The sequence below is a fragment of the Acanthochromis polyacanthus genome, chromosome 17 (genome assembly GCF_021347895.1).
Source record: "Acanthochromis polyacanthus isolate Apoly-LR-REF ecotype Palm Island chromosome 17, KAUST_Apoly_ChrSc, whole genome shotgun sequence".
Taxonomy (NCBI): Eukaryota; Metazoa; Chordata; class Actinopteri; family Pomacentridae; genus Acanthochromis; species Acanthochromis polyacanthus.
Window position 1 is genome coordinate 27600890 of NC_067129.1, and position 17987 is coordinate 27618876.

Below are 17987 nucleotides of genomic sequence, written 5' to 3' on the forward strand. Positions count from 1 at the left end.
ATCACACTCACATTCACACCTACGGACAATTTAGAGTAACCAATTAACCTCAGCATGTTTTTGGACTGTGGGAGGAAGCGGGAGTACCCAGAGAAAACCCACGCAAACTCTATGCAGAAAGATCCCAGGCCGAGGCCGGGACTTGAACTGAGGATCTTCTTGCTGCAAGGCAAAAGTGCTAACCACTACACCACCGTGTAGCCCAGGATGGACATTTGAGCTGGAAAATTAAAGCTGTTCAGATGTGGAGCCTTATCAGGTGCTGCTAACAGCTACCAGACCAGGTGCTGCTAACAGCTAGCAGCTACCAGACCAGGTGCTGCTAACAGCTAGCAGCTACCAGACCAGGTGCTGCTAACAGCTTACATCTAACCAGACCAGGTAATGCTAACAGCTTACATCTAACCAGACCAGGTAATGCTAACAGCTTACATCTAACCAGACCAGGTAATGCTAACAGCTAACTGACTAGGTGCCGCTACAAATTAATTAACAGCTAACCAGACCACATGCTGCTAATAGCTAACCAGGTTAAGTTAGGTTAACTTAGCTAACCAGCTAGGTTAACAGCCTTCCTGTGCCTCTAGTGTCTGTGCTAAGCTAGGCTAACAGTGTTCCTATAATCGCCAGTGTTTGTGCTAAGCTAGGCTAAGAGTTTCCCTCTGCCTCCAGTGTTTGTGCTAAGCTAGCAGTTTCCCTATAATCTCCTGCTTGTGCTAAGCTAGGCTAACAGTTTCCTTTTGCCTGCAGTGTTTGTGCTAAGCTAGGCTAACTGTGTTCCTATAATCGCCAGTGTTTGTGCTAAGCTAGGCTAAGAGTTTCCCTCTGCCTCCAGTGTTTGTGCTAAGCTAGCAGTTTCCCTATAATCTCCTGTTTGTGCTAAGCTAGGCTAACAGTTTCCTTTTGCCTGCAGTGTTTGTGCTAAGCTAGCCTATCAGCTTCCCTGTGCCTCCAGTGTTTGTGCTAAGTGAGGCCAGCAGTTTCCCTATAATCTCCAGTGCTTGTGTTAAGCTAGGATAACAGTTTCCCTCTGCCTCCAGTGTTTGTGCTAAGCTAGGCTAACAGTTTCCCTATAATCTCCATTGTTTGTGCCAAGCTAGCAGCTTTCCTGTGCCTCCATTGTTTGTGCTAAGCTAGGCTAACAGTTTCCTTCTGCCTGCAGTGTTTGTGCTAAGCTATCAGCTTCCCTGTGCCTCCAGTGTTTGTGCTAAGCGAGGCTAACAGCTTCCCTGTGCCTCCAGTGTCTGTGCTAAGCGAGGCCAACAGCTTCCCTATAATCTCCAGTGTTTGTGTTAAGCTAGGATAACAGTTTCACTGTGCCTCTAGTGTCTGTGCTAAGCTAGGCTAGCAGCTTCCCTGTGCTTCCAGTGTCTGTGCTAAGCTCGGCTAACATTTTCCCTGTGCCTCTAGTGTCTGTGCTAAGCTCGGCAAGCAGTTTTCCTGTGCCTCCAGTGTTTGTGCCAAGCTAGGCTTACAGTTTCCCTATAATCTCCAGTGTCTGTGCCACGTTAGGCTAACAGCTTCCCCGTGCCTTCAAAGTTTGTGCTAAGCTAGGCTAACAGCTTCCATGTGCCTCCAGTGTCGGTGCTAAGCTAGGCTAACAGCTTCCATGTGCCTCCAGTGTCGGTGCTAAGCTAGGCTAGCAGTTTCCCTATAATCTCCATTGTTTGTGCCAAGCTAGGCTTACAGTTTCCTCTCTGCCTACAGTGTCTGTGCTAAGCTAGAAGTTTCCCTATAATCTCCATTGTTTGTGCTAAGCTAGGCTAACCTCCTCTGATGGATCCATTCAGTCCATCTGATCTAATGAAACTGCATTTCATGATGTTTCCCCCCCCCCCGATGGGAGAAACTGTAAACCACGGAGAAACTGTAAACCACGGGGGCAAGACAGGCTGGGGAAAGTCCAAAAACTGACAGGAGCACAACTGAGTCCGAGAGGGGTGAATCCACAACGGGGGAAGCAGAAGAGTCCATCAACACAAGCAGTCCAGAGGTAGTAGGCTTTGTGGGGGTCAGAGTCTGTGGCACCATGTGAGTCAATGATCCAGCAGAGACTGAGCAAGTGAGTGGGGTTTAAATAGTGAGTTCAATGATCACTGCAGCTGACGGTCATTCAGGTAATCAGCTGGCAGAGCAAGAGGGTGAGTGACTGGGAGAAAGACAGGAGGGAGAGATGACAGACAGAGACAAAGAAAGACAAGTGAAAACACACAGATGAGCAGAAATGGGGAAAAGAAGGAAAAGGAGGAAGAAGGGCAGGACCTGGAGCAGGATCATAACAGTATCAGTATGTTTTTTGACATAACGTTCACTTCCCCGTTCATAAATTCGTCTTCTCTGTGTCAGGAAGCGGTGAAGCTGTATGGGACGGGGGAAGGTGTCTGGCTGAGAACAGGGCTCACTAAAGGCCGACCGCGGTCCGGATCCGGACCCAGACGCCGTCTATACGGGTGTAAATTTGACAGGTCGCTTCTATTTTACCGGTGCAGGGTGCAGCTTTCCAGTGTTTATCATTGGTCTATCGGCTCAGAAACGCACAGACCAATTATGTACGAGTTCAGGCATCCCACGTGACGCTACTCAGCCAATGACGTCGCTGAATCGCATCACAGCTCTGCCTTCAAAAAGCAGCTGAGAGATGAGGGACAGAGAGGACAGTAGTGATGGAAGTTCAGCTCTTTTCAGAGAGCTTTTGGCACTGCTTCCAAAGAAAAGCCGGTTCTTTCTGCTCCCAAATGGCTCCTAATTTATTATTCTTTGTAGCCTCATATTTTATCCTAACCTGGCAAATATGAATCATTTGTGTTTTGACAAACTCTTTTTCATTCAGTGTTTTTATGAGAAGCCTTATAATTGACTCATTTTGTACATTTGCTCTGTTACAAAAACAGGTATTCTTATTTTTGTTTAATATTTCAATCAAACTTTTTTGCACAAAAAACAAATGAACAAAACTCTGCACATGAACCCACAGAACCAGAACAGAACCAGAACCAGACTCAGTATTCAAACAGTATAAATGTCCTCAGAGCAGGCTGACATTCAGAAAAATCAGATGGCTGAGCTTGGATGGGCTGATACATTTCTTCTTTCAGTGAATATCTGCCGTGTTTTTGAGAAGATTCTCTCAGATGGAAGAAGTTGTCTCTCCTCCATCACCTTCACCAGGTGGGGCAGACTGAGGCCTTGTCCTGCTCCAGCTCAGTGGGTCGTCTGCTGGTTGGATGAGGGCTTCCTCTAGATATGATCCTCCATTACCACATCAGCTGTAGGATTTCTCCTGAATCATCTCCTGTAGCTCTTCCATCAAAGAGCCTCCACACAGCAGAAGTTTGAGGTTCCTCCTCCACTTGGTCCTCTAATGGTGGAGGTGTCAGGCTGCTGCTCTTATTCTCTGAAGTTTCTCATCAACAGCTCTGTTGTCACTGAAGGCAAGCTTCTTTAATCTAGGATCCAGTAACATGTTTTCTGCTAGGACAGTGTTAAACTCCATACTCCATTAAATACGTTAGGAGTCGGCTCTTCAGATTCACTACAAAGCATCGACTCTTAGAGTTGTATCTTTTGTGCATTACACATCTCTAGAATAGAATTTTATTTGTCATTGCAACAAGTACAACGAAATTGCAAAAGCCCTTCAATTAGTGCAAAACAGTGTGAGAAATACGATAAAAGGTGCATTGAACAACATGAGGTAGTTATAATATCGGAGGTAGTGGTGTATATTGCACATTTCACATTAACAAAGGCTATTAGCCTTTGTTCAGAACCCTGACTGCTGTTGGGTAGAAACTGTCTCTGAACCGGTTTGTCCTTGCAGTGACTGACCTGTACCGCCTGCCTGACGGTAACAGATTAAACATGTGGTGTCCTGGGTGAGAGGGGTCCTGGGTTATTTTTCCTGCCTTTCGGAGGCAACGGGAGCGGTGCAGCTCTTCAAGTGTGAGGAGATGGCAGTCTGTGATGTTTTGGGCCGTGTGGATGATCCTATGCAGTGAGGCCCTCTGATCCACCGTACAGCTGGTGTACCACACACAGACAGAACACCAGGATGCTCTCCATGGGGAACCTGTAGAAAGACACCAGCAGTCTCTGGGAGATGTTGTTCTTCCTGAGCACCCTCAGAAAGTGCAGTCTCTGCCGGGCCTTCTTCAGTAGCTCGGAGGTGTTCACAGTCCAGGTCAGGTCCTTCTCTAAGTGGACTCACAGAAAGTGGAAGTCCTCTACCCTCTCCACACAGTCCCTGTTGATGATCAGAGGTGGAATGTCTGTTTTAGTCCTCCGAAAGTCGATGATGAGCTCCTTGGTCTTGACTGTGTTGAGGAGCAGGTTGTTGTCTCTGCACCACCCAGTCAGCTGCTCCACCTCAGCCCTGTATGCGGACTCATCCCCCCCAGAGATGAGCCCCACAACTGTGGTGTTGTCGGCGAACTTGATGATGGTGTTACTGGGGTGCGTAGAGGTACAGTCCGCTGTGTAGAGGGTGTAGAGCAGAGGGCTCAGCAGGCAGCCCTGGGGGGAGCCGATGCTGAGGCTGATGGTCCCAGATGTGTGGTCTCCCACCCTCACCCTCTGCCTGCGGTCTGACAGGAAGCTGTAGATCCACATGCAGATGGAATGTGGAAGTCAAAGGTCTCCCAGTTTACCCACCAGTTTGTGAGGAAGGATGGTGTTAAACGCGGAGCTGTAGCCCACAAAGAGCATCCATGTGCATGTCCCCTGCTGCTCCAGGTGAGACAGTGACGTGTGGAGCGCTGTAGCTACAGCATCCTCCGTCGATCTGTTGGCCCTGTATGCAAACTGGTGGGGATCGAGGCTTCTGAGGAGGAGTGAGGTGATGTGACCCCGTACCAGTTTCTCAAAGCACTTCATCACCACTGGAGTGAGAGCTACTGGCCGGTAGTCATTGAGGCTGAAGATGTGTTGCTTCTTGGGCAGGGGGACGATGGTGGAGGACTTGAGGCAGGGTGGGACGATGGACTGGGATAGGGACGGGTTGAAGATTCTGGTGAACACTCCAGCCAGCTGGTCAGCGCAGTCCTTCAGCACCCGTCCAGGGACACCATTGGGTCCAGCCGCCTTCCATGGTTCGACCGCCCGCACCGTGTGCCTCACATTGTGCTCCTCCATTGTGAGGCTGGTGCTGCTCTGGACCGCAGGGTGTGATGTAGCTGCCTCCGGGGATCCTGTCTCAAAGCGGGCAAAGAAGCTGTTCAGCTCCTCTGCCAGTGAGGCTCCTCCCTCAGCAGCTCCGGTGTTGGCCCTGTAGTTTGTGAGGTGCTGGACCCCTCGCCACACCTGTCTGCTGTTGTTGCTCTCCAGGTGGTCCTCAATCCTCCTCCTATAGTCCCTCTTGCACCACTCCATATTGTACAGCTCTCTGATGCCTTTCTTCAGGTCGGCTCTGGCTGCACTGTACAGATCGCTGTCACCAGACCTGAAGGCGGTGTTTCTGTTTTTAAGCAGCTGCTGGACCTTCTGGGTCATCCAGGGCTTCCTGTTGGGGTACACCCGGATGGTCTTGTTCACTGTGACATTGTCTATGCAGTTTTTGATGTAGTACAGAACACTGTCTGTGAACACCTCCAGGTCAGGGTGATCGAAAATGTCCCAGTTTGTCCTTTCAAAGCAGTTCTGCAGCTGCTCAGAGGCATCATCAGGCCAAGTTCTGGTGCTGGGGGCAGTTTTCCGGAGGGGGGTGTATGCAGGCATCATAAGCAGGGACATGTGGTCAGACTGGCCCAGGTGTGCTAGCTGTTTAGCCTTGTAGCCCAGCTTGATGTTGGAGCACACCTTGTCCAGTGTATTAAGTCCTCTGGTGGCACACTTAACGTGCTGATGAAGCTTGGGGAGCACTGTTTTAAGGTCCACATGATTGAAGTCCCCTGCTATGATGTGTGCTGCTTCGGGGTATCTGCTCTGCTGCTTGCTAATGCTGCTGTGGAGTAGTCCGTTAGCCGCGCTAGCATTAGCATCGGGTGGGATGTAAACAACAGTCACAAACATCACCGTTAGCTCCCGGGGAAGGTACATAGGCCTGCATTTAACAGTCACATATTCCAGCTCTGCGGAGCAGTGACTGTCCACAGTCACCGTGTCAGTACACCAGCTGTTATTAATGTGCATGCACACACACCCTCCTCTGCTTTTACCGGAGTCCTCCGTCCTGTCCTGCCGATGGCTATGTAGCCGGCTAGCTCAATACACTGTTGCCAACTCCTCAGTAAGGAAAGTCGCTATTGGCTGTCCTAAAAGTTGCTAGAAGTCGCTAAATGACATCATCGCCTAATTTGCATATTTCCCAGTTTGCATGTAATTGTAATCAACGTTGTAGGAGAGAGGAATAACGTTGTGGAAGAGACCAAAGAGTGAATATAAAACACCCATAATATGTTTTTGTACTAGAGGCTAAATGCTGTGGTTTATTTTAGTATGACAGTGAAGAAACATTTTCGTTTATATGGCTCCGTAAGTCTGGATGGGATCTATAGTGACTGCGCATGTGTGATTCATCTGTCGTCTGGAGTGATGTGGGTCTCCCCCTCCCTTCACTCGGACTGCTGTGGGGTTACTGGACTGACAGCCTGTGCTCTGGGAGGGGGAGAAGCTCACAGCAGCACCTGCTGCTGGTTGAAAACAGTAACTGCAGAATGAGCCGAGTTTTCCTGTCAGAGTCTCCAAAACGGCAGAAAAAGTCGCTAGATTTGTCGCTAGTCGCTTTTGACAAAAAAAAGTCGCTAGGAGCTTTGAAAAGTCGCTAGATTTAGCGAGAAAGTCGCTAAGTTGGCAACACTGGCTCAATAGCCGAGTCTGGTACGTATGAGTTAAGCAGTCTGTCTAGAGGACAGACTGTGGTCACATGCTGACCATGTTTGGCTCAACATACAGCTGTAAGGCAGCTTTCTCAACTATGAACATAATCAAAACTAAATATTGTTCCAGAATCACCAATGAGCTCCTCTAAATATGTTTGAGAACAGCTCTGACACCATTCAGGCCATGATTGAAAACACTGGCAGGACAAGCAGCAGCTCAGTTCTCCCATTAAGCTGCAGAGATATTAGGGGAGTGATAGAAGACAAGAAAACAATGTGAAAGTGTTCAAATGTTTACATTTATGAGATTTAATTATTGTTAAAGATGTATAGAAGTTGGTGCAGGTTGTTCAGCCACTTCTTTTTAAAGTTCTACACTTTATTTTAAGATAAACAGTTACATAAAAAGTTATTTATTAATAAATGTCAAAATGTTTTTGAACCGTACTGAATTTATTTGACGGTCAGTTTTTGATTACAGGCAGACTCTAATAAAACTACCAGGTTACATCAGCATATATCACAGTAACTCAAGTTAGACATTATGATGTTCTGGACCTTTGCTGACTGGACCTCTCTGAATTTTAGCTGAATACCCCTGGCTTAGAAGAAGAGGGACATGAGTCTAGAACTTCTAATGACCCAACATCAGTCAGTGGAGAAAAAATAAGAAAAAGAAAGCAAAGCTAAATGAAACTATTTCAGTGTTTTAATAAGCCTGGTGCTTGTCCTGTGGATACTGCCGCTTTAGGGAACACTACAGCTGGAGATAAGGTTAATGTAGCAAGTATTATATTAACACCTGGTTGTACAGTGTAACTAAATAATGCGTTAACACAAGAATTAGACTAGTGCTCAGAAGATCTAAGAACGGCTGCTGGAGAGCGGAGAACAGTAACTACAAGACAACAAGGTAAGGTTTAAAGTGATGGTACCATATATTAAGGTGAATATTTGATAACAAACAAAACAAACACAAACAACCCAATTGTACAGTGAATATTTACATTAAAGATATGCGCACTAATTCCAAATGTTCAACTTAAAATGAACAAACCAAAACCCAAAGTCCTTTTGTTGTAGTTTTCCGGTTACACACAACAGTCCATTTAGGCACCGCAAAATGTTCATTAATTGTTATGGGTTTTCGGGGGTTATGGAGAAGCGCAATTGTCCAAAGGAAAGTGAATAGTGGAGCGGGGCAAATGGAAGGTGAGTAAGTGGAGGGAGAGAGCAGGCTGCACCAGCCTCCTACCCGACAGGTGTTACAGAGACGGACTGAGGGTTCTTCTGGCTCCTGGCCGTGGATCACGAGCTCACCATCAAATTAACCCATAAAGGCTAAGGTACCTGGCCAATTCCAATGATCAGATTTGCACAAAATGGCATTTGGTCCCACCAATCCTCACGTCCCAGAGTAGAGCCGGGTTCTGCTCGAGGTTTCTTCCCTGTTAAAAGGGTGTTTTCCTGCCACTGTCTCCTTTGGGCTTGCTCTGGGGGTCAGGCATATGGGTTCTGTAAAGCGTCTGGAGACAATTTGACTGTAACTGACGCTATATAAATAAAATTGAATTGAACTGAATTGAATAGAGCTCTGTAATTTGGCATTTTATGTATTAGTTTAAACCAAAACGTTTCTTAACTGTGTTTGTTTGAGAACTGACCTGTACAGCTGCTTCCTCAGCTCCTCTCCCAACACAACTGACTGGAGAGGAAGTGAGGTAGCATACATATTCCCTCCAAAACATGGGATTGGCTGGAGAAGCCAGGTGATCAAGCAGGTGAATGTGATGCATTCAGGAACTTGAAAAAGGGTGGGAATTTAAAGTTTTTAACAAATAAAAGTGTGTTTAAACCAGGGTTACATTAACGTTTAGGAAAGGGAGCCTGATGAAGAGGAAACATCAGCTCTACCTGATGAAGAGGAAACATCAGCTCTACCTGATGAAGAGGAAACATCAGCTCTACCTGATGAAGAGGAAACATCAGGTCTACCTGATGAAGAGGAAACATCAGCTCTACCTGATGAAGAGGAAACATCAGCTCTACCTGATGAAGAGGAAACATCAACTCTACCTGATGAAGAGGAAACATCAGGTCTACCTGATGAAGAGGAAACATCAGCTCTACCTGATGAAGAGGAAACATCAGCTCTACCTGATGAAGAGGAAACATCAACTCTACCTGATGAAGAGGAAACATCAGGTCTACCTGATGAAGAGGAAACATCAACTCTACCTGATGAAGAGGAAACATCAGCTCTACCTGATGAAGAGGAAACATCAGCTCTACCTGATGAAGAGGAAACATCAGCTCTACCTGATGGAGAGGAAACATCAGCTCTATCTGATGAAGAGGAAACATCAGCTCTACCTGATGAAGAGGAAACATCAGCTCTACCTGATGGAGAGGAAACATCAGCTCTACCTGATGAAGAGGAAACATCAGCTCTACCTGATGGAGAGGAAACATCAGCTCTACCTGATGGAGAGGAAACATCAGCTCTACCTGATGAAGAGGAAACATCAGCTCTACCTGATGAAGAGGAAACATCAGCTCTACCTGATGAAGAGGAAACATCAGCTCTACCTGATGGCAGGAAGAGGAGCTGCTGATGCTATAATGTCTATAACTAGCTAGTTGGTTCGGTTGAAATAAAGCAGCTGCTGCTGCTGCTGTGTGTGTGTGTGTGTGTGTGTGTGTGTGTGTGTGTGTGTGTGTGTGTGTGTGTGTGTGTGTGTGTGTGTGTGTGTGTGTGTGTGCGCGTGTGTGTGTGTGCGCACATATATGAGAACCTGACCTGGCTTTGGTTTATGAGGCTGGAGTATACACCACTAGAAAAAAAACTAGACTACACCACTGGATCCATCCATCGATAAACACAGACAGGAACTTTATGGAGACACTAGACCAGCCTGGATTGGAACTTTTTTGTTTATTTTTTAGGACCAATAATTACCCATTATTGCAGTTTGAGTGATTTTGAACCAATCTGGAGTCATTTAGGGAAACTTTCAAGTCATTCTGGGCAGATTTTAAGACATTTTGCAAAATGTTTTGGACGAAATTGAAGTCATTTTGATCAAGTCTTCTTTTCCTTTCGGCTTTTCCCTTCAGGGGTCGCCACAGCGAATCAATTGCCTCCATCTAACCCTGTCTGCTGCATCTTCTTCTCTCACACCAACTACCTTCATGTCCTCTTTAACCACATCCATAAACCTCCTCTTTGGTCTTCCTCTAGGCCTCCTGCCTGGCAGTGGGAAACTCAGCATCCTTCTACCAATATATTCACTCTCTCTCCTCTGGACATGTCTGAACCATCTCAGTCTGGCCTCTCTGACTTTATCTCCAAAGCCTCTAACATGTGCTGTCCCTCTGATGTACTCATTCCTGATCCTATCCATAGTCTATCCTTAGTCTAGCTTCAACTACTCTTTCCCATAGCTTCATCGTGTGGCTCATCAGCTTTATTCCTCTGAAGTTGCCACAACTCTACACATCTCCCTTGTTCTTAAAGATGGGCACCAGTAGCCTAGCCACGCTAGACAACCCACGGCAACAAATTTAATTCTCTGCCAGGGTGGGTCTAGTTACCCTCCATAAGGCTCGAAGCTGGATTCTCCTAAAACTGGCCGGACCAATCACCATGAAGTGTAGAGTCAGAAGGCGGGCTCCTACCTCCACTCTTATAACGAAGTGACGACAGAGGCGTGACGATTCTGACAGAAACAACCGGCGCACAATAAACAGTTATCTTTCGACTCGGCTTTGGCCACAGCCCTTAAAGATTTGAAGCCAAAATTCAACTTGAAAGATAAACAAAGGACGGCACTGAAGTGTTTCATTGAGAAGAAAGACGTATTTGGACTTATGCCGACGGGACATGGCAAATCCTTAATATACCAGTTGGCTCCGCGGCGCCACTGGTTGGGAAGCTAATGGGACTTAGCCACAATCAGCCGGTGCTCTCGGAACTACGTCAGCCTATTCATTGCGTTGATTGGTTGTATACCTACCCAATTGCTGCAGAGAGATTTGATAGACAACCTTTTAGCCCGCCTCCCTCCCTGTCGAGCTTCCCTAGACCCTTGTGCCGTCAGAAACATGGGTGTAGCATGGCTAGGCTAGGGCACCAGCACACTTCTCCATTCCTCGGGCATCTTCTCACTATCTCCGAGACACTTCCATACCTCCACAGGTACAGTGCCTTGTGAAAGTATTCGGCCCCCTTGAACTTTTCAACCTTTCGCCACATTTCAGGCTTCAAACATAAAGATGTAAAATTTTAATTTTTTGTCAAGAATCAACAACAAGTGGGACACAATCGTGAAGTGAAACGAAATTTATTGGATATTTTAAACTTTTTTAACAAATAAAAACCTGAAAAGTGGGGCGTACAATATTATTGGGCCCCCTTGCATTAATACTTTGTAGCGCCACCTTTTGCTGCAATTACAGCTGCAAGTCTCTTGGGGTATGTCTCTATCAGTTTTGCACATCCAGAGACTGAAATTCTTACCCATTCTTCCTTGCAAAACAGCTGGAGCTCAGTGAGGTTGGATGGAGAGCGTTTGTGAACAGCAGTCTTCAGCTCTGCCCACAGATTCTGGATTGGATTCAGGTCTGGACTTTGACTTGGCCATTCTAACACCTGGATACGTTTATTTGTGAACCATTCCATTGTAGATTTGGCTTTATGTTTTGGATCATTGTCCTGTTGGAAGATAAATCTCCGTCCCAGTCTCAGGTCTTTTGCAGACTCCAACAGGTTTTCTTCCAGAATGCTCCTGTATTTGGCTCCATTCATCTTCCCATCAATTTTAACCATCTTCCCTGTCCCTGCTGAAGAAAAGCAGGCCCAAACCATGAGGCTGCCACCACCATGTTTGACAGTGGGGATGGTGTGTTCAGGGGGATGAGCTGTGTTGCTTTTACGCCAAACATATCGTTTTGCATTGTGGCCAAAAAGTTGGATTTTGGTTCCATCTGACCAGAGCACCTTCTTCCACGTTTGGTGTGTCTCCCAGGTGGCTTGTGGCAAACTTCAAACCTGACTTTTTATGGATATCTTTGAGAAATGGCTTTCTTCTTGCCACTCTTCCATAAAGGCCAGATTTGTGCAGTGTACGACTGATTGTTGTCCTATGGACAGACTCTCCCACCTCAGCTGTAGATCTCTGCACTTCATCCAGAGTCATCATGGGCCTCTTGGCTGCATCTCTGATCAGTCTTCTCCTTGTTCCAGGTGAAAGTTTAGAGGGACGGCCGGGTCTTGGTAGATGTGCAGTGGTCTGATACTCCTTCCATTTCAATATGATTGCTTGCACAGTGCTCCTTGAGATGTTTAAAGCTTGGGAAATCTTTTTGTATCCAAATCCGGCTTTAAACTTCTCCACAACAGTATCTGGGACCTGCCTGGTGTGTTCCTTGGTCTTCATGATGCTCTCTGCACTTTAAACAGAACCCTGAGACTATCACAGAGCAGGTGCATTTATACGGAGACTTGATTACACACAGGTGGATTCTATTTATCATCATCAGTCATTTAGGACAACATTGGATCATTCAGAGATCCTCACTGAACTTCTGGAGTGAGTTTGCTGCACTGAAAGTAAAGGGGCCGAATAATTTTGCACACCCCACTTTTCAGGTTTTTATTTGTTAAAAAAGTTTAAAATATCCAATAAATTTCATTCCACTTCACGATTGTGTCCCAATTGTTGTTGATTCTTGACAAAATATTAAAATTTTATATCTTTATGTTTGAAGCCTGAAATGTGGCGAAAGGTTGAAAAGTTCAAGGGGGCCGAATACTTTCACAAGACACTGTATATCATCAGGACCAAGTGCCTTTCCACTCTTCATCCTCTTCAATGCCCTCCTCACTTCATCCTTACTAATCTTTGCTACTTCCTGGTCCACAACAGTCACCTCTTCTACTCTTTGTTCTCTCTCATTTTCCTCGTTCATCAACTCTTCAAAGTACTCTTTCCATCTTCCCATCACACTATTGGCACCTGTCAACACACTTCCATCCTTATCCTTTATCACCCTAACCTGCTGCACGTCCTTCCCATCTCTGTCTCTCTGCCTTGCCAACCTGTACAGGTCAGTCTCTCCCTCCTTACTGTCCAACCTAGCATACAAGTCATCGTAAGCCCCTTGTTTGGCCTTTGCCACCTCTACTTTCACCTTACGCTGCATCTCCCTGTACTCCTGTCTACTCTCTTCAGTCCTCTCAGTGTCCCACTTCTTCTTAGCTAACCTCTTTCTCTGGATCCACTCCTGCACCTCCTCATTCCACCACCAAGTCTCCTTATCTCCTTTCCTTCCAGATGACACACCAAGTACTCTCCGACCTGTCTCCCTGATCACATTTGCTGTAGTTGTCCAGTCACCTGGAAGCACCTCCTGACCATCCAAAGCCTGTCTCAACTCTTTCCTGAAAGTCATACAACACTCTTCCTTTTTCAGCTTCCACCATTTGGTCCTCTGCTCTGCCTTTGCCCTCTTCATCTTCTTCACCACCAGGGGCATCCTACTCACCACACCATGATGTCTGGCTACACTCTCATCTAGCACTACTTTGCAGTCACTGATCTCCTTCAGATTACACCGTCTACACAAGATGTAGTCTACCTGTGTGCTCCTACCTCCACTCTTATAGGTCACCCTATGTTCCTGCCTCTTCTGGAAGAAAGTATTCACTACAGCCATTTCCATCCTTTTTGCAAAGTCAACCACCATCTGTCCTTCTGTGTTCCTCTCCTGGATATCAAACCTGCCCATGACCTCTTCATCATCTCTGTTTCCTGCACCAACATGTCCATTGAAGTCTGCACCAATGACAACTCTCTCACTTCTAGGGATGCTCTGCATCACTTCATCAAGATCCAACCAGAATTTCTCCTTCTCCTCCAGCTCACATCCTACCTGTGGAGCATACCCACTAACAACATTGAACATCACACCTTCGATTTCTAGCTTCAGGCTCATCACTCGATCTGACACGCTTTTTACCTCCAGGACATTCCTAACAAACTCCTCCTTCAAGATAACTCCTACTCCATTTCTCTTCCTATCTACACCATGATAGAACAACTTGAACCCTGCTCCTAGACTTCTAGCTTTACTACCTTTCCACCTGGTCTCCTGGACACACAGTATGTCCACCTTCCTCCTCTGCATCATGTCAACCAGCTCTCTACCTTTTCCTGTCATAGTTCCAACATTCAAAGTCCCTACTCTCAGTCCTAGACTCTTGGTGTTCCTCTTCTCTCTCTTCCTATGAACACACCTTCCTCCCCTCCTTCTTCGACCAACAGTCGTCCATTTTCCACCGGCACCCTGTAGGTCGACAGCACCGATGGCGGTCGTTGTTAACCCGGGCCTCGACCGATCCGGTATGGAAGTCATACCTTGATCAAGTTTCAAGTAAAAATAACAAAAAACAGGAACAAACTTTCCTCATATCAGATTCTACTGATGTTAGAGCCTCAACAGTTGGAGAAATATCGACCAAAGACTGTATTTTAGTTGAAATATGGATCCATGTCTTGTAGGAACTTTATGGAGACACTAGACCAGCCATTTAAAAAGAAAAACTACTTTATTCTATTTTCAAGAGCCAATAATGACCCATTCTGGTCATTTTGGACAGTTTAAGTCATTCTGGGCACATTTTACCTTAACTTGGACAAATATTTAGCTATTTTTGGACAAATTTTAAGTCATTCTAGACTAATTTTGCCTCATTTTAAACAAGTTTCAAGTCAAAATATGTAAAAAGTGGAACCTTGTCTGGTCAAATTCTCCTTACATCAGATTCTACTGATATTAGAGAAATAAAAGTTGGACTAGTGTTGGTCTGAACGAGCCGAGGCACCGATTCACGTATCATGCACTGAAAGCAATACCTCAGCCGAGCTGTATCACTGAGCGTATCGCTTTAAGAAAAGTCACGTGACCGACACAGTAACTGTGTTGTATTGTATCATGTTGTATCACGTGTCCTCGAGGCGCCAGTTCTACTTGAGGAAGTCCAGCACCCATCGACTCACTTGTTGCTTCGACGCTGTTCATTGCTATGGAACCTCCGAGAAAGAGAAAGTACTCTGCCGTGTGGGATCATTTTGACCTTATATCACCTGATAAGGTAATTTCTTTGTACTTCGTTCCAATTTAAATGGCTGACAAAATCTGTAGTGTATATTTTTATGATCCACAGGTTAAATGTCGTCTGTGTTCAACGGAGTTGTCTTATGCAACCCGAAACACATCATCAATGCTACGGCATTATAAAGCTCGTCATGAAAGAGAAGACAATACACCAGGAATGGATACTGGTGGATTATTATTTTGTAATCTATCACTAATTATTATGGAGGCTAATTACATTCTAAATCAAACTGTTTTTTTTTTTTTACTTCAAGCCTCTAGAAAACAGGCCCTCAATCGATGCATTATAAATATGATAATCAAAGATTGCCAACCTTTAAGCATCGTTGAGGACGAGGGATTCAGGGAGATGCTCCAGACTCTTGAGCCATCATACGCAATACCAACCAGAAAGGTACTGTACTATATTTCCATAATATTATATTGACAATATTTCAATGGAATTCTGGATCTGTAATAGACTCTGGTAGAGAAATTATTGGTGGTTTGCTAATAAGAAAGGTACTATATGTCAGAAATTGCACTTATCATTAGGAGTTTCAATTATTATTGTTTGCAGATTTTCTTCTACTTTACAGGCTCTAAAGGAAATGGTTTCTGAGAGATATGCAGCAGAAACCCAGAACATTAAGGAAAAATTACACTCCACCAATGCAATCAGCCTGACAGCAGATATGTGGACTTCAGTAAACATGGAGGCCTACTTGGCTGTGACTGGCCACTTCTTTGACACTGAAAATAAAATGTGCACCACTGTGCTGGGAGTTAAATATTTTCCCAAGAGCCACACAGCAGAGAATATTGCTGAGGTAGGTTTTTTGAAAATATTAATAATGGTGTCTGTTGATGTCATGTACTTGTCATATACTCATAGACTTATTTTTTATTTCTGTATTTTTTTAGTCACACAAGATCTGATTGACAGCTGGGCCATCACAGGGAAGGTTGCACGCTTTGTAACTGATGCCAGGGCAAATATGATCGCGTCTGCAAGACTATTAAAAATCGGGCATAGTCCTTGCATCGCACATACTTTAAATTTGATTGTTAAAAAATCTTGCGATCAAGTGTCAGACCTAACTGATATCCGACATAAAACCAAAAACATCGTCACCTATTTTCGTTCCAGCACTCTTGCCAAGGAAAAGCTGAGTCACGTGCAGCAACAAATGCAAAAACCAATTCTGAAACTCATAAATGAAGTTCCTACACGCTGGAACAGCACATACCAAATGCTGTCAAGAATAGCAAGCCAAAAAGAGCCTGTTTGGGTGAGTCTGGCATCTTTAAAAACACCATTGCCTGCACTTACTGGAGAGGAGCATGACATCATTGCAGAAGTCCTGATTGTGCTTGCCCCTTTTAATGCTGCTACTGTGGAGCTTTCAGAGGAGAAGCGAGTGAGTGGGAGCAAAATAATCCCGATGATGAAAATGCTTCATCATACAATGCAAAAATGTGCTCCATCTCTGGAAACATCAGTTGGAAAAAAACTGCGTCATGAACTCGACAAAAGAGTAACCGAAACCTTGAACAATTATGAATCTTCCAGTCATCTGTCTCTGGCAACCTTATTAGATCCACGATTTAAAGCCCTTGGATTCTTAAATGGGACCAAAATAAATGATGCTGTGAAGAAACTAAAATCTGAATGTGCTGCAGAGATGAGAATTTCTGGGCCACCTTCGGCACCACAGGAAGATCAGCCTGGCCCCTCATCTCATTTGCCAGCATCTTCTATGTCAGGTGTGTATTTATTTATTCAAAATGTTTTCGGGGTGATATATTTACATTTGAAGCTAATCATGTCTTGTTTTACAGACAACCTGTGGCAACAGCTGGACATGGAGGTGGCCCGTACTCGAACAAGTACAAGTGTTGTGGCTGATGCCATGATAGAAGTACAAAGATACCTTTCATCAGCAAACATTCCCAGAACCGAAGATCCACTGGAATACTGGAAATCTCAAAAGAATACCTACCCACACTTATTCAAACTGTCCCAAAAATATCTGTCTACTCCAGCCTCATCAGCTCCTTGTGAACGAATTTTCTCCAAAGCTGGAGAAATTGCATCCAAGAGAAGAAATCGTTTGAGCCCAAACATGCTTCAAAAACTTCTTTCTGAATAAAAATGTTTAATGTTATGGAAACTCATTACAAGTGTGCCTTTAGTTATATGCTGCAGTACATTTTTTTAACCACTAGATGGAACCCATACACATACCAATACAGCGTGATACAGCGTCGACACAGTAGGGGGAATGTGTGACACGCACACTGAGGTATCATCTGCACATCACTGAGTTGGACAAATGTGGACCACAGACTATTTTAGTAGAAACATGGATGACTGGTGATCGGTGGAGTGTGGCTCCATCTACTGGACGCTGACACAAACAGCCGTTAGGAAGGAACTGACTCCCGCTGCATGATGGGAAAAAAGCAACCTGGAGTCAGAGGATTACTGAAAATCCATCAGTGATCGATTTAAAAATGAATCCACTCATCGTCTGAACTCACGCTTCGTTTTCTGTCTTTTTCTGGAGCTTTAAACAAAAACTAGAGATCCAAAGGAAAAAAAACACTAAATTATTATAAAAAAAATCTTGTATTTGCAGCATTTCTGATCATTCCAGCCAGTTTTTTTCTCTGTTAAATTGTTTATAAGAGCCTCGTAGCTCCGTTACTTTCATAGATTTCTAGTTTTTAGATGATCTGTGTTTGTGTTGTTCAGATCTTCATCCCTTTGTGTATTTTTTGTTTCTTTCTGTGGTGGATTTGTGTCGTTTTCTGCTGTTTTTTTGTTTCAGTTTGCATCTGTTTGTGCTGATTTTGGGTCTCTTTCCATCAGTTTTGAATTCTTTCTGGTCATTTAGTGTGCATTTTTTCAGAGTTTTCTGTCACTTTGTTTTTCTGTGTAGATGCTTTTCTAGCTGTATTCTGTATTCATTCTGTTCTTTTTCCTGTTTAAACGTCCTCCACTGCTTTTCA

General features: G+C 44.9%; 2 protein-coding genes across 3 annotated transcripts; one reads left to right on the top strand and one right to left on the bottom strand.

Annotated features, from left to right (window-relative positions):
• Positions 1 to 1843: 1843 nt before the first annotated feature.
• Positions 1844 to 8995, bottom strand: LOC127530662 (uncharacterized). 2 transcript variants are annotated; one of them, XM_051937995.1, is made up of 2 exons: positions 8892 to 8995; positions 1844 to 8729 (listed from the first exon to the last, which is right to left on the bottom strand). In XM_051937995.1, exon 2 carries the CDS (start codon positions 6124 to 6126, stop codon positions 4627 to 4629), a length of 1500 nt encoding a protein of 499 aa, XP_051793955.1. In that variant the 5' UTR covers positions 6127 to 8729; positions 8892 to 8995; the 3' UTR covers positions 1844 to 4626. The 2 variants fall into 2 exon arrangements, with proteins under 2 accessions (XP_051793955.1, XP_051793956.1); XM_051937996.1 differs by lacking the exon at positions 8892 to 8995 and adding an exon at positions 8757 to 8843 and having other exon boundaries at positions 1844 to 8702.
• A 6883-nt stretch (positions 8996 to 15878) lies between these two features.
• On the top strand, positions 15879 to 17294 carry LOC127530660 (zinc finger BED domain-containing protein 4-like). Its single transcript, XM_051937989.1, has 2 exons — positions 15879 to 16739; positions 16815 to 17294. Exons 1-2 carry the CDS (start codon positions 15971 to 15973, stop codon positions 17123 to 17125), a joined length of 1080 nt encoding a protein of 359 aa, XP_051793949.1. The 5' UTR covers positions 15879 to 15970; the 3' UTR covers positions 17126 to 17294.
• The last annotated feature ends 693 nt before the right edge of the window (positions 17295 to 17987 follow it).